Raw genomic sequence first — 16,098 nt, 5'->3', positions numbered from 1 at the left:
CAGCAGAGACTTGAACTGGAGTCTGACATTACCTACAGGTGAAAAGCTCAATTACTAGTCCTCTAAGACAACTATTTCCTCTTGTTTAGTAATGTAATAAAAATGCCAGTAATGTCCTCTGGACTTCACCTTTTTAAAGCAAGTCTAAAATCCAAAAATCACACGGAAACAAGTTGATCTGTCAGAAAGCCTTCCTCTCAGAAGAAAAAGCCCTGCAGAATCAAGTTACAATACACATACATTTTTAAAACAATTTTATTTAAATATTAAATAACACAATCATTTTGGTGTACATTTCTCATTTCAACATAAGAAATAAAATGATCTCGAGTCATGGTAAAAAATAAAACTATACATCTTAATTAAACCAATCACACACAGTGTCTTTAAATAGCCTATTGCATTGCAGTCTGCAGAACAGCACTGACAAGGTATCTACAAAAACCAAACACTAGAAGTGACCTCTTTCTGCTCCAGGAATAATTCCATAGAGGTTCTACAGCAATTGGAAAATGAAAAAACAAAACACCCCACCCCTCAGCCCATGAAAGTAAAGTGCTTGTCATTGCTTAAACAGGAAACAAAAGAAGACTGTTCCTGTGGCCTTTGATCTATGGCATTGCAACAAATATTTAAAAAAAAAAAAAAAAACACAATACAATTCTGTGTATTAAGTATGTGTGCTATCTTGTGACAATGAAGGCAAAGTTGCTGCTTTGTGATAAGCTGGCTTCTTCTCTCCATCATCCCTTGCCCCCTCCCTCCCTTTAAAAATACGAGAACGTTGCAAATTAGCGTGAGACTTTGGTGTTTTCTCTGCTGCAAGGCACCAGTCAGTCAGTGATTCAATCAGAATAATTGTTCTGCACCATGATGCCTCCAGACACACAGCAGCAGCAGCAGCAAGCTGGAGATATATCAATACAGACATGCAGATACTGTACACAGATAAAAAGATAATTTATAAAAAGCCACAGACATTGAGCCACATAATGCCTTTACCCCCTTCCCCTCAAACCAATTAACCTGGTTGATCTTTGGCTTTTCAAAAAAAGTGTTTTTTTGTTTTTTTTAATATTTAATACTGCAAGTAGCAAGAAGCCAAGGTTAACCTGAAGGCACCCTGTGTCACACTAGTTGGGTCCTTTAAGCATTTAGATAGTTTCATTCTATTTTGCTGACATTCGGATGGTAACTTTTGGCTAAAGTTGGCTCACTGCTTGCTCACCTGCTACCAACGCTGAACCCGTCTCCCCCCACTAATTCTTGTAGGGGGTTGTGATCTGTGCTCCCCTTTATGCCCATGAACTTCCACTGACAGCCAGAGAAGTCATGCTCTGCCAGAGAGGGAGTTTATACCAGAAACACAGTAAAAGCATATTACAAAGTATAAAAAAATAAGTAGTGTGTATATTGTTTTCTGCTTCCTATTTATACACATGTACAGTGTTAAAAACCATACATAAAAACACCTAATCAAAAACCTCAATGACAACAAACCAAACAAACCAAAAAAACACAACACCCAAAGATTGTGCTGTTTCACTCAGTTTTGATAGTTTTGTTCGGAAATAGCAGTACTCCTTTAGAGTAGAATTCTGTTCTAGCCTATACCTTTTGTCTTTGTCTGTATAATTATAACCTCAATATTGCACGTTTCCCTAAGAGTCAGTTCTAGTTGGACCCTGATAATGAAATGTGTAAAAATGTAATTAGCAGCAGAAATAAAATGTGCAGCACTAAGAAATATCCCTCAGGCAACATTAAAGGCAACCTTGGGGGGGCTTGGGGGGTGAAAGCTGAAAGAAATAGTTCCACCCCACAGCCCAATTTTACTAATTTCAATCCCAGTGCCTCTGTAGGAATACAGGGAAAACAACTTAAAGACAACTATTACGAAAAGATTCCTAGAGATTTAGAACAAAAAAGACAACACAACAAAATTTGGATTATGTTATCAGGGAAAGAATTCCAAGAGATTAATTGCTTTTGGGCTAACAATTAGAACCGTTTTATAGCTGTTCTAAGCTGATGCATCAAGCAAGAAATTCACAGCTTTCATTTAAAGCGTAAGTGTTTTCAGAAGGAGGAGCTGGTTCCTTTAAAGTGAGTATCAACTAAACAAAAACAAATGGCAATGCTTCCATTTTTTTTCCTTTCATCAATGTGTAATGTTGCATGCCACTGGTTTTTAAAGAGGTAATCAGCTTCACAAGCCCATAAATGAATATTTTGAAGGGAGGCAGGCTCTGGTCCCTTCTTTGAAAAGCTTCTCCCTGCTGTGTCACCTCTACTGACCAGCTGTTAAAAGTCTTGCATAACAGCAGAGCTGTACTGGTCTGACTTGAGTACAGTACCAAAACGTTCCGTCAGCTTCTCTTCTTCCCACCCCCTACCCACCCCTCATCCGCCCCTTCATTATTTTTCTTCAAAAATGTTTTTCAGGTTCTATTCATATTTTCAGTGCAAGAATAATAGAAGCCAAAAGACATACATATTGCTTGTTTCAGTCCTATAAAAAGTTAGCTTTCGGAACCAGACAGCCTCTTCACATACTTCAAAATGTATTGCTTCTGAGAGTTACTCATCCACACACCACCAGCCATCCATGGACTAACGCTGTGGTACAATGGTGGAAGTCCTTTGCAAAAATAAGAGTTGTATGAGCAACAACAGCAGGAGCTCTCACTTCACCAGGACGAATTTCCCCAGCTGGCTGGAAGTGAGGTCCTCCATTTCACAGTCCCCATTCTGCAAAGTGACAGCATCATAGCTTGGAGACTGCACAGGGAAATTCTGTTGCCGAGAGAAGTCGGTGGGGGTGATCGTAGAGATGTTACTGCTGATGTACAGATGGGTATCTAGAAGATGAGCAGCTGAAGACACTGGTGAGACGCTGACCCCAACGAGCTGAGGCTGGAACAGTTGGGTTTTACCACCAAATGCCAGCTCAAATGAGTCCTCTCTTTGTAGCTCTGACAGCAGAAAAGAGTTAGATGTTTTGTAAGTGCCTGTACTGTCAGGAGAGAGGATGCAGTGTGTTGCAGACACCTGACAGGGTTGGTGACATGTTGGCTGGATCAACTGGTGATGCTGTAACTGGAGCATTCTGAATAAGAATCAAGAGTGAAGGAAATTAATATTTATGGGATCACAGTGTTGTACACTCTTCCCTGTAGCAATTCCCCAGTCGCTCCTGATATTTCTGGTGCATTTAAAGCATTCAGAGCAACAGTTCAGTAAAATTAGATTCAAATATGACAATCTTGGGAAGCTACAACAGCATAAGCAGGTCACAATTTGGCAGGCTATAGATATACATTTGAGTGAATAAGGACTGCTTTATTTGTGAACCATAAAATTCTACTAAATTAAAACAAAAAGCAGTCAAGTAGCACTTTAAAGACTAGCAAAATAGTTTATTAGGTGAGCTTTCGTGGGAAAGCTCACCTAATAAACTATTTTGCTAGTCTTTAAAGTGCTACTTGACTGCTTTTTGTTTTGATAGTGTATAGACTAGCACGGCTTCTTCTCTGTTACTATTCTACTAAATTACAAGGCCCTATGTCCATGCAACAGGAAAGCTGCAGGTGGGGGGCTCTTTCCCCACATATTAAGCAACAATAAACCTCTGAAACAGGTGTGTTGTGAACAAGACACGAGAAGTCATTCTGCTGCTCTACTCTGCGCTGGTTAGGCCTCAGCTGGAGTATTGTGTCCAGTTCTGGGCACCGCAGTTCAAGAAAGATGGAGAAATTAGAGAGGTTCCAGAAAAGAGCAACAAGAATGACTGAAGGTCTAGAGAATGTGACCTATGAAGAAAGGCTGAAAGAACTGGGCCTGTTCAGTTTGGAAAAGAGAAGACTGAGGGGGGACATGATAGCGGTTTTCAGGTATCTAAAAGGGAGTCATAAGGAAGAGGGAGAAAACTTGTTCTTTTTGGCCTCTGAGGCTACAGCAAGAGGTAATGGGCTTAAACTGCAACAAGGGAGGTTTAGGTTGGATATTAGGAAAAAGTTCCTAACTGTCAGGGTGGTCAAACAGTGGAATAAACTGCCAAGGGAGGTTGTGGAATCTCCATCGCTGGAGATATTTAAGAACAGGTTAGATAGATGTCTATCAGGGATGGTTTAGACAGTACTTGGTCCTGCCTTTGGGGCAGGGGGCTGGACTCGATGGCCTCTCGAGGTCCCTTCCAGTCCTAGTGTTCTATGATTCTATGATAGGCAGAAGTAGTACATTTTGCTTTTCCAGTATGTGCAGCTTTTTATGTGACAAAGTGTTTCCATGAAATATATAGATCAGTATCATACTCCTTTCACAAATATAAAAGCAGAGATAGAGTAGCTAAGAGGCGTGTCTGCTGTCACATAGCAAGAGCTAGGAAGAGAACCTGCTAGTCCAAACCTTAAACCTCATTCTCTAACCAAAAATGAGGTTCTGTGAAATGAGATATTTCCTGCATTTGTTATGCTTGTTTTGGGAATAATTACACCTCTGCAACGTTTCCTACCCTTTTGTTTTTTGAACATATTTTCCATCTTATCTTCCTAAGGGTTTTGCCTGGTAAGGAATAAAGTACACAGAGCACTTCAGAGGTGCTTTGTAAATACTGTGAAGCAGCAAAAACCCAGTAGGTTAGAAAACCATAAACCAGGCTCCTCCATCCTCACCATAAACATCTCTTTGCAGAGGAAGCTCAATGCAGATAACATCCTTACAAACACATGGTATATCACACTGCCTTATTCATGACCCTATGCTAAGCATGCTTTCTCACCTCTGCTGTTGCAGCACTTCCTCTAGCAAGCTGCGACCCTCTCTGCTGCTTGCGCCATTGCTGTACATGCACGGGCTCTGCTGCGAATGCTGGAAAGGGATCATGCTGCTGCGTGCTGCCCGAGTGGATGAAGACTGGCACACCTGGCGAGCGAAGCCCTTGATTTTGTTCAGCCCAAGGAAACCTTTGGCTCTAGCATTCTTTCGTAACTGTTGTCTAAATGCCTTCAAGCCTAGAAGGGAGAACCAAGTATTTTTATTGATCATTTTGCCTGGATGCCCATCAGCAGATCTTCACTTTCTCAAAGATCAGCAATTTCCAAACTCTCTGGGCAACCGCACTGGTTCACCCGAGTGAGACTTCAGGTTAACAGACCCTTCGCATTCATCCGCACGCTCTATTGTCTGCAATGAAGCTTAGGCACTTGTAAGACTACGACTTGGGGCAGCTCAATTTCTACTATAGATTGAGGCACATATAATTACACTGGTGGTGGGTAACAGAGGTGTACAGCATCTGGGAAACTCTGGTGCAGCTGACTTACATGAAGTCAAGTTGTTATGTTCTAAGGCAGTATTGTGACTGACACTACAGAAATCCCGAAGATTGATAAGTCAGAGTTAGCTTCCCAAAATATTAGCCTGTATTGCTAATTACAAAAGCATTAACCAACTGTACAGCAAAAAAAGGAATTACCTTGAGTTAATGAGGTATCAGATGCACGTCTTCCTTCCTGGAAGCTGACAGGCAGCAGAGAAGCCCCTCTCATGCAGTCCTGGGCTTGCAGCCCTGGAGCATCAGATTGGGAAATCAGAAATGGTGATGCCATCCTGGCTGTGGCTGGGTTACCAGTCATTACTTGATCTCCCAAACAGCTGCTCGGAGCCATTGAGCTGTTGTTTGAAGATGAAGTGAGGCAGCTGTCTGAACTAGTTCCCTCTGTGGGGCTTGCTGAAGAGGAAATGACTATGCCTACAGATGAAGAAAAGAAGGGGAAGGGGAAGAGAGAGAGAGAAAATTTCCAAAATGCGTACAGGAAGAAACAAAGTTGCCATCAGATTCGTCTGTCCACCTATACTGCCACTCTACATAGCCTGCCATCGTCAGAAGCCTCAGACAATAGAAAAGCAAAATGTGCTGTCACAGGACATGAATCCATCGAGGATTGCTGAAGGTCACAAACCGCCTGAATTCAGTGCTCACATGCAGTCTAGTGTGTGCCCTTGATGTAGAATTTGATTTCCCACGGCCTGCCCTTAAGTTTGCTATTTAACACATGGATTCATGTTTTTTTTTCAGTTGCACAACAAGGCTCACTCCAGCTCCAGCTAAGTCACAGGCAACATTTCTACTGATTCCAATAAAGGAAGGACCCTACTGACTTTATTAGGTTGCACTGAGGAACATGGGTGCAGGAAGGAACTGGAGGGTATCATCTAAAGAAATACAGTTTTCCTTTAAAAATATGTAGGTAACTACAAAAAAAATTACCAAACTAGTGATGGCTGGAGTCACTCCCAAGTAATACAACTAGGCAATAATGCAATTTCTAGGGGAGTTTTCAGAAGCCATGTTATTTAACTAAAAGAATACCCCATGAGTGAAAATTGCAGACCATTTACTACTGACCCACTCTACCCTAAGTCAGAACGCTGGCGACAATGGCAATTAATCACTGATATTTGCTGTATGCCAGCTTCTAGGGGAGCAGTCACTGTAGTCCACCCCTCAGAGCCCACAACTCCAAGACTTTCCTCCACAGGACTTACACGGAGGGGTACACTGATAGAAATGCGTAGTGACTTCAGCCAGCGTGTGCCTTCTGCTGGTGTTGCCAGGGAGGTTAAGAGGGTTGTAGGCCTTGATTTCTTCCTCCAGGTCTTTCTCCTGCCTCACCTCCTCGCTAATGGTGGTTTCCAGCAAACTGTTGGGAGAGATGGAGCGATTCCTGAAGAGACCATTAAAGTTGGGATCCACAGGAAAGAATACTGGCTGCGAAGACATTAGAATATAGGAAATAAATGAAAAACTACTTTATTCGTTTGTCAGAGCTTTTCAAAGCCCTTCACAGTGTCTTTATTAGGCATATTGTGATGACAGGTCATTGAGATTAATATCTTAAATGTTTAAATGGGGGAAGTGCGAGACACAGGAAACAGGCAAACACTAAACAGACTTTTAGTCCTCATCACTTCAAACCGACAGTACAATAAAAACAAACATACAGGTGATATTTAGCTGAGAGCACCAACCTGTAAGGGACTGTTCATGTCACAATCCATTTCTGCCTGCAAGGATGACTGAATCAGGTTCTGAGGTTGATGGTAAAGGAGAGATGATCTCAGGGATTCACTTGCAAGGCTGTCTTGAGGCATCTGAAGGGAAAAAGATGTAGAGAAGGCATCTTATGAACTGCAGTTCAAAATTTCAAATGTTATTTGAATACTGAGTTTCTAAAGCATCTTCCATCCAAGCTTTCGGCAAGAATTAAATTTACCCTCAGAACACCCACCTCAATAAGAACCCATGAAGCTTCCTTGCACAGATGGAAAAACTGAAGTACAGAGCGGACACAACAAACTGCCTAAAGTGACACAAGTAGCCTGTAGCAAGCACAGAATAGAACCCAGATCTGCTGATGTCAGTTCTGTATCTCCCAGTCCATCCCTTCTTTTCATTAAAATTGAATGAAAGAGAAAAGAAAATTTAACTGATTCATGGGGTATCTCTGAGGTGGCTATAACAAGGAATCACAGGAAATTTAACTGCTGTGCTTCTGAAAGGGTGTATTTCAATGAGAAGCCTGATCACTTGGTCAATTAGTGACCAGCACTGACGAGAAACTATTCTTTGGACCATAAACCAGTGCCAATTATTAGGAAATGGGTTATTACTATTCATTCAATCAAGCACCAAAACCTCCTGGTACAGAATGGAATATTGTACCGGATAAACTAAGGGCAATGATTTTAACTTTGACTCAGAAGGCTTCTATTGCTTTCCCTTAACATTTTGAGCAGCTGTCTGCTGAATAAAGTAAACAATGCAGCAAGGAACAAAATAAGAATAGCACCCGATGTGACTTTATATGAGATGGTTCACCTTCTTACCTCAGTGTTACTGAGCTCAGAGCTCCTTGGTCTTGGCTGACGGCCAGTCACTGGACGACTGGACAACTGGTTGTTCCGGTATTCCTTGAGGCGCTCCAGGAGAAGATAATAAATTGCAGCAAAATGGTTGTAGCTGCTGTTTTGTAGAGACTAGAAAATATTAAAATGATTCTTGAAATACAGATAAATCAACTTAAAAGAACTCATGAAGCAACAGGAGGGGATCAGATTTTAACGGTACTGTGTCCAATAATTCATGAGTAAGTTTTTACTGAACATTACAGAGTTGCACTGAAACAAAGTTAATCTTTGATCAGACGTAAGTTTTATATACAAAAATTTTAAATGGCAAAAGAAGTAGCTAACCTCTTGTTCTTTCCTAAGGACTTCATTTGCATGCAAGTGGTGTCTAGCCATCAGTACTTTATTAGTCACTGAACATGTACGTATCTAGGACAGTGATGGGCAACAGACAGCCTGGGATCAGATGCAATTCACCAACGTTAGCCCCTAACAAGTCACCAGATGTTTTATTTTACCTGTGTCTGCAGGTATGGCTGCTCGCTCACTGCTCCCATCCAGTGGGAGCTGCTGGAAACACCACTATTTCCCGTGGCTCCCCTTGGATAAGAACAGTGATCTGCAGCCAACAGAAGCTGTGAGCGGCAGCACCTGCAAACAGGCAGGTAAATAAAGAGTGTGGCAGCCTGCCAGTGGCCAATTCTGGCAACCTGCGTCTGGCCTGATTATTACCCACTCCTAAATGTAAGAGGTAAGCACCATGCACATGAACAGGACACGCCTGGGCTCACCTCAACTGTTCTCCGCCTGTCGATGCCAAGAGTCTGCATGATCCCAAGGACTTGCTCGTTGTAGTCACCAAGGTTGGAGTTGTAGTTCTGCATGGAAAAGGACAAAGACTGCTGCTGTTCCAGAGAAGGGTCTGCTTGCATCCACTTGTGCTGCTTTATCTGGGCAATTGTTATTCGTTTAGTTGGATCCACAACGAGCATCCGTCGGATTAGTGTTTCACAGTCTGGACAATACAGAAAATGCCTTTAATAAGTGATACAAATAAAGGTCAGCCATATACAAGAGGCTATTAGTTATTTTACTCCTGCATTCACATAGCACTAAGAAGTCCCTTCAAGCAACATTATACCAGATTAGTTTCATGTGGGTGCAATTCTAGAGATGACATCCACTTACAATAAGTTTGAATGTGGCACACAGTCACACAGCTCGATGTTTTGCATGTTAGCACTTACTTATATGGAAACAGCTTTGATTATATTGTTACCATTAGATCAGGTAAGGAATGTTTTTAATGCCTAGCCCTTAATGCCGGGGGGTGGGGGGGAGGATCAAGTTTATCTATTTTAAAACCCCCAAAATGATCACAATAACAATATTTTTTAATTCCTATACTGATAATTCCTACACTGATAATCTACAAAAGAAAAAATGTGACATATGTAAGAGATCCCAGGAAAGAAAGTGTGCTAGTATACACTGGAAGAACGACAACACTAACAAAACTCTGCTAAAAACCTACGAGAATGAAAATTCAATGCATGATTACAAAATAGTCTCATCTGTCATTGTCCTGAAAAGACACAAAGGCAGAATCTAATAGATGGAAAAGAACTGATTCCTTCACAGAAGACGAGGTTACTAATCAGCCACCTCCCTGTAGCCCCTTTTCTGGTGTTCAGCTTCCAGGAAATGTACCTTGGGACATGAAGTAGGGGATGCGGAATCGTCCCTCCAGAACTCTTTGCCTCAGAGTTGGCAAATTGGGTCCATCAAAAGGGAGCGAGCCACAAACGAGGACATACAGCACCACACCAAGACTCTGTCAACAAAAAAAGAGCACAGCATGTGAGAGCCTGGAATAGCGTCGGCAATCATGAAGGCCAAGAGAGAGTTTAACAATCCATAAAATGTGAACGCTATAGAACCTAAAGCTTACCCATATATCTAGATGAGGTCCTTCATACTCTTTGCCTTCGAAAACCTCAGGGGCTGCATAAGGTGGGCTTCCACACCACGTGGAGAGGGGCTCCCCTGACTTGTAGAAATTTCCAAATCCAAAGTCTGAAATAAAGAGAGACCCTGGAGTGAGATTTAATTAAGTACCAGATTAACATTTCAAAAACCAACAAAGGGGAAGGAAAAGCAGACTTACAGCTTGTCTACATGGTGGAGTAATGCACAGTACAATTACCTAGTACATTTAGGGGAATTTTACCGTGTGCTACCAGGGTCTACATGGACCACTTAATGTGCCCCATTAGTGCACTTAAGAAATCACACCCCAGTAAAGTTCCTTATCCCACTGTATACACAAGCCCTTACTTCATAGACATTCTACACTTAGCCACTTATCCTAGGCTTCTTCAACAAGAGGCTATATTCAGAAAAATAGTATCACCAGTATGTGCACCTATACAGAAGCTTCTAAAAATTTTATTTCATCATACATATTTGTAAAAACACCTAGCTCTAAGACTATAGAAATGGGATTTCATTTCCTGCTTTATATTTTAGCAAGAGTAACCATGTAAATGTTCTCACCAGCTAATTTGATATTCATGCTAGCATCTAACAGAAGGTTCTCAGTTTTGAGATCCCTGTGCACTATGTGATGGCTGTGACAATATTCCACTGCAGAAAGGATCTGCCAGAACTTCTTTCGAGCCTCACTCTCACTCAAGTGTCCGTTGGAAGTCAAATGATCTGTAGCGCACAAAAATAAACATGAACAAGAATTAAACACCTGAAAAAGCAGCATTCGCTACTTGAACATGTGTGACAGACTCGGATGTCTAGGAAACCTTTAAACACTATGTCAAAAACATCTTATTACCCTGCATGAGAATCAACAAAGTAGCTTTCTAAATCTAAGTAAGCTTTAGTTATTTCAGTGAGAACTTACCAAACATTTCTCCATTTTTGGCAAACTCAGTAACAATGTAAAGCATATCCTTTGTCTCCATCACCTGCCAAGACAAAAATTGAGCGACACCACAAATGTAAACCTCTGAAATTGTTTTTATGAAAAGAATTACGTCCCGAACCTACAACCTCTCAGTGAAAATTATTTACAGCAACTTTAGGCAGTAAAGACTTGATTTCTGCTTCACAGTATTCCTTTCACATACAGAACTATTCGGAAAGATAATGAATTAATGCCTGCATATTTGACATACACCATTTCATAGACATTTTGAGGAAAACAAGTATAGCAGAAACAAGTAATTGTGTATGGAGTATTTCAACAAGCTTTATTTCAATTACATAAACCAGAATTCAGTAATAAATTACGAACAACAACATTTTTAATTAAAAAAAAACAGGTTGCTGTAATTCAAGGACTTTCTGCTAAAATGGCTAGAAGGTACTACGATCATTGGAACAAATGCTTACAGCAAGAATATACAACAAAGAAGTGATATGAAATACTTTAGGTCCCACTTGGCATTGGATATGACAGCTGCAATGTGACAGCTCTGCCAAGCAAGCAACAAAAGCTTGCTGTTTGAGTGAACTATTGCTCAATGTTAACAGCATGTGTCAATCCTAGCTAAAAATTCAGTTACTGAGCTAGTACGGATTTACTTTCAAACACGTGTTACAGACTTCTATAAAATATGTTAACAACCTAGCCAAAATACTTCCTTTTTCCCCGAATGCCTTTCCCTCTTTCCTCCCAAAAAAAACCACACACACAATGCCGTACCGCATTTCAGATATTTATTTTAGTCACTAAGATATTCTTCCTTTTCATTTCAATTTTTAACAAGAACGACTTCAATGAAAAGTGTATTTTCTTGGTCCTTAAGTATTTTCAACTGTCTTTGGAAAAAGATGAATGTCAAAGACAAGACAGGGAAGGGAGCTTTAATCTCCTCACTGCCCTCTGTCCCCCACACTATGCACAAGTGAAAATAAATAAAAAGGAAGCAAAGTTTAAGGTTTCTGATTTTCAAAAAACTGAAGGGAAAGAGCGTAAGACCATGGCCACTCTAGCCCCTCCTTTCGGAAGGGCTATGGTAATACAGCACTTTGGAATATGCAAATTAAGCACTGCTATGATTATGCAGTACATCATTAGCATAATGGCAGTTGGACACCCTTCGAGAAACTGCTGATTTCGAAACACATGCCACCCATGTAGCCGGGGCCTTCTGAAATGACACCCCCCCCCCCAGTTTCAAAAGCCCCTTCTTCCCAAAATGAGATGGGAAGAAGGGGCCTTCGAAATTGGGGGGGGCCTGCATTTCAAAATGGGCAGCTGTTATTATGCTAATGAGGTACTGCATATTCATGATAGCATCTCATTAGCATATTCCAAAGTGCCATATTACCATAGCCCTTCCGAAAGGAGGGGCTACTGTGGCCATGGCCTAAGTGTTCTGGGAAAGGTGCCAGCTGGATGAAAGTTAGATGCTAGAATTGGAAAACACACACACACACACACACACACCCCCCAACAGCAACATGGATGTGTCATCTAATACCGTGCCTGCTTCTCAGATGCAGACAAATAAATGCAGTATCAGTTACAACAACAAAGGGGAAAAATTCAGTTGGAAAGTTAAACTATGCATCAGTTAAATAATGTTTACAATTTAAATAATGTGATTCAACAAGGTAGGATTTAAGCAATTTTTAGAGCCTTGAAATACAAATTTTCAACTGCATCAGTCTCCTCAAGAGAAACCAACCTAACTATTACAATATCTTCATGCATCCTACACAACCCTACAAGTAAGAGCGACATCAGACTTTAATGCCAAATAATTTTCTGAAAGTTACAGTCGTATGTTCACTTCAGTATCTACCTTATTTGTCTTTCTTCTTTAGGTATTAATTGACCTCCACAACAGATAAAAAAGATAAATCTTCAAACTGATGACAGTGTATATTATTTCACACTGTATTTCAGACCTTCTGATACATTTCTTAATCCATCTTTTACCCTTCCCTCTGCCACAGACAAATCCTGATACCACATCTTCTTAAACTCACATGGCATCATTTAAGACGATTAGGAGGAACTTACACCAAATGCCAATTAGATCAAATATTCAACCCTTGCCCATCAGGCACCAGTGATCGCATTTTCTGCACGGCATTCTAGTTTGTCCTTAAACTTATCGGAACAAGAAATGAACTAAATTTAAATACCCACACACAAAATAAAAATAAAATAAATAAAAATATAGACGCTTGTAGAAAGCCTGTTTTATTTTACAAGAGCAATAGCCAACTCCATCGATTTCTAACTTGAGTCAATTGTGACTTTTTCCACTAAATTACTTAAAATTTAAAAAACCCAGCAAAATCCAAAAAACGCCCCCCCACCACCACACAGGTTGATCCTATGATAAATCTCCTCAAAGAGAACAATGAAAAAGCCCTTGAATACAATGCTTATTATATTTGTTCAAATACTTCAAAAAAGTACAATGTTAGTTCTCTCCCTGCACGTGTGATTCAGAACCATGTGCAAGATAAGATCATTAGCAACCAAAGCCATAATATGTAAGTACACCTAACCTGAATGCAGGCATCAGAACTGATCTCTTACCTGATAAAGCTTGATAATGTGGGGGTGGTTCAAAAGCTTCATTATCTGAACCTCTCTATAAATTTTCTCCAGGTTGCTTGGATCTAATCTTGTTTTGTCTATAATCTTTATTGCGACCTATAAATTTAAAAAACAAACCCAGACATGTGTAAAATATGTACTTATGTCGCTGAAATAGTTCAAACAAAACAACTTTTTAAGTTGTATGTGGTCTGCCACATTGATTCTTTTCGCCATTAATGAATGCAGGCTATACAATATTTTTTAATTTCCCTGTTTCACATAAAAAGCTTACACGCACAAAGTAACGAACAGAACTATAGTTTAATTTCTGCAAAGGACTTAAGTCACCTAGTCCATACAGCATTAGTGGAGATCATCCCTGACAGACTATTTTCTGTTGCATTGCCTCATCTGGTTTTAACATGTATATTACAAATTTAGTTTAATTTATAAAAGTCAAGTAATAGGAAAAAATTCTTAAGTCATATACATGTTAAAATGCAAAATTCTTAGCCAATTTTCTTCCTGATCAAATTCTTCATTTAAGGAAAGATAAATTAAGGAGCTCTAAAGTCTAAATAATACAATCTTATGCCCTCTTCCAATACAAAATTGCTTTAAATTTTTATAGCCCTAGTTACTATTTAAGAATCCACATAAGGCTAAATAATGAAATGGAAGTGTTAATACAGTTAACAATATTTTTTCTTAAATTGACTGCTGTGTTTTGATTTTATATCAGCTGTGTTCGCTATGCCACTAACAAACAAAAAAGCCCTCGCCTACAGTTTTAGCAATTCTTGCTGTCATACTTAACCTTCATTATATCTTGTATAGTACGCAACTATACCACAGTCCTACTGAATGTCAGCTTATTTCACCACATTTGTGAATTTAAAAAAAGCACTACACAAAGTTTCATGCCCTTTAAATTTTGGTTTCCTATATGAAACTATAGAGTAGATTTCACACCCACCTGCGTTTTGGTTACTCTGTGCCTGGCCAGCTTTACTACTGCAAAATTGCCTTTTCCCAATGTCCTCTCAATATCGTAAAATCCAACACGGAGAGGCCTTCGCTGGGCTTCATTTGAAGTGGGGACTGAGGTATAATCTGACATGATCACCATGGCTTAGATTTTGGTGGGCAACAATCAATATTTAGAAGGTATGCATAAGCGTTCCTCTTTAAGCCTTGCACCTGTGTAAAGATAAGACAGACACAGATCAATCAAAGCACCTTTGCTTTCGCCTCCAGGTGAAAAGAAAGGGAATACTGTAACCCAAATCACCTTTTAAAGTTTCCCCAAAACACAGTATCTTTAACTCGTGCTGGGTGGAAAGCTCTGAACTAGCCAGCCACACTGCAAGACCCAACTTCTTGGAGGCATTCACCAACTTTCCCCAGCGCCTCCCTGAGCCCGAGGTTAGCTAGGAAACGTCCCGGAAGACGTGTCCTGGCAAACGCCGTGTTTCAGACACACACACGGACAAAAAGTAGTTATTAAAGAGGTCCCCCTGCAGTGCACAGCCATGCGCTTTTCACATCCCCGGGATCCCACAGACTAACAGGGCTCCCCGACTGGGACAAGCTGCCCTCCACTGGGAAGAGCTGCCCACTCATTGCAAGCCGGGCCGGCTCACACATGCCGCGATCGGACGCAGGCACAGCCCACCACTCAGCGCTTTGATTTCTACGGGCGCCCATCGCCCGGCGCCCCCAACCCGGCTTGCCACACGTGTTGTTCGGGCCCCAAGTCGCGGCCAGCCGAGCCCCCGGCCGCAGCCGCCGGCAGGGACCCAAGCAACCCAGCGAGAGGCTGCGGCTCCCGTCGGCGGGGCAGAGGAGCGGGAGCCGAGCGCCCGTAATCAGAGCAGAGGGTCGGAGCAGGCGCTCCGGGGCGCTTCGCTCCAGTCCTTGCCGCGCAGCGCCGCGCGCCCTTCTCGCGCTGCCCGGCTCCAGCTCCAGCTACCTGCGCGCGGGGGCTCCCCACAGCCCGGCTCTCGCCGCGCGACTGCTCCAAGCGGCTGCCGGCGTGCGGCTGGGGGCAGAGGAGCACGCGGGATCCCGCCTCCTCCCTCTCTCCCTCGGCAAACCGAGACAGACCCATTGACGTCACTTTGACGCCAGAGAGACGCGCGCCCAAGCGCGAGGCTGAATGAGAGCGAGACATCGAGCCGTTGCCAAGAGACGAGCTGTTCTGACGCGCGGCCTGATGGACCCGTCGCCCCGGAGACCAAGGGGCGGTGACGTCAGGGCAAAAGGGGGGGTAGGCAACAGGGCACCTGTCCCGGGCGTCACGTGAGCCGTTTGTTATCATCGCGGGGTCGCCCCCTGCCGGTGTAGCCGCGGTCCGGATTAACTCTCCGTGCGCCAGAGCCGGAGCGACTAAGGAAGCCGCCTCGGGCCAAATTACCCCCGGAACGCTGGGACACCCCCCCCCCCCCGGGAGCCCTTAACCCCTACGGCGCCGGAACACTAACCCGCCCACGGCCAGTCTGCACGAAGGACGGTTCTTTCCCCCCACGGGGTTTCCCAGCTTGGGAGCCCCGCGCAGGGGAGCCGCCCGCCCGGCAGCTACCTGCGCTCACGTACAGCAGCCCCACCCG

General features: G+C 42.3%; 1 protein-coding gene across 2 annotated transcripts; it reads right to left on the bottom strand.

The window, feature by feature from the left end:
• Window positions 1-237: 237 nt before the first annotated feature.
• On the bottom strand, window positions 238-15,589 carry SIK1 (salt inducible kinase 1). 2 transcript variants are annotated; one of them, XM_074995511.1, is made up of 14 exons: window positions 15,462-15,589; window positions 14,466-14,689; window positions 13,487-13,603; window positions 10,829-10,892; window positions 10,468-10,629; window positions 9,863-9,987; window positions 9,622-9,745; window positions 8,703-8,926; window positions 7,891-8,040; window positions 7,033-7,155; window positions 6,550-6,772; window positions 5,477-5,752; window positions 4,781-5,012; window positions 238-3,109 (listed from the first exon to the last, which is right to left on the bottom strand). In XM_074995511.1, exons 2-14 carry the CDS (start codon window positions 14,616-14,618, stop codon window positions 2,686-2,688), a joined length of 2,397 nt encoding a protein of 798 aa, XP_074851612.1. In that variant the 5' UTR covers window positions 14,619-14,689; window positions 15,462-15,589; the 3' UTR covers window positions 238-2,685. The 2 variants fall into 2 exon arrangements, with proteins under 2 accessions (XP_074851612.1, XP_074851619.1); XM_074995518.1 differs by lacking the exon at window positions 15,462-15,589 and adding an exon at window positions 14,781-15,400.
• Between the last annotated feature and the right edge of the window lie 509 nt (window positions 15,590-16,098).

This window comes from Carettochelys insculpta, chromosome 1 (assembly GCF_033958435.1).
Source record: "Carettochelys insculpta isolate YL-2023 chromosome 1, ASM3395843v1, whole genome shotgun sequence".
Lineage (NCBI taxonomy): Eukaryota > Metazoa > Chordata > Testudines > Carettochelyidae > Carettochelys > Carettochelys insculpta.
The sequence above is the reverse complement of the archived record's forward strand: the minus strand, read 5'-3'. Positions and strand labels throughout refer to the sequence as shown.

What these genes read in the sequence shown, in the direction of transcription:
- SIK1 (XM_074995511.1), bottom strand. Translation starts at nt 14,618, where the DNA reads ATGGTGATCATGTCAGATTATACCTCAGTCCCCACTTCAAATGAAGCC. An exon ending in ACAGAGTAACCAAAACGCAG is followed by an intron (nt 13,604 to 14,465) that starts GTGGGTGTGAAA and finishes TTAAATTTATAG; the next exon opens with GTCGCAATAAAGATTATAGA. An exon ending in ACAGGCGGAGAACAGTTGAG is followed by an intron (nt 8,041 to 8,702) that starts GTGAGCCCAGGC and finishes AATATTTTCTAG; the next exon opens with TCTCTACAAAACAGCAGCTA.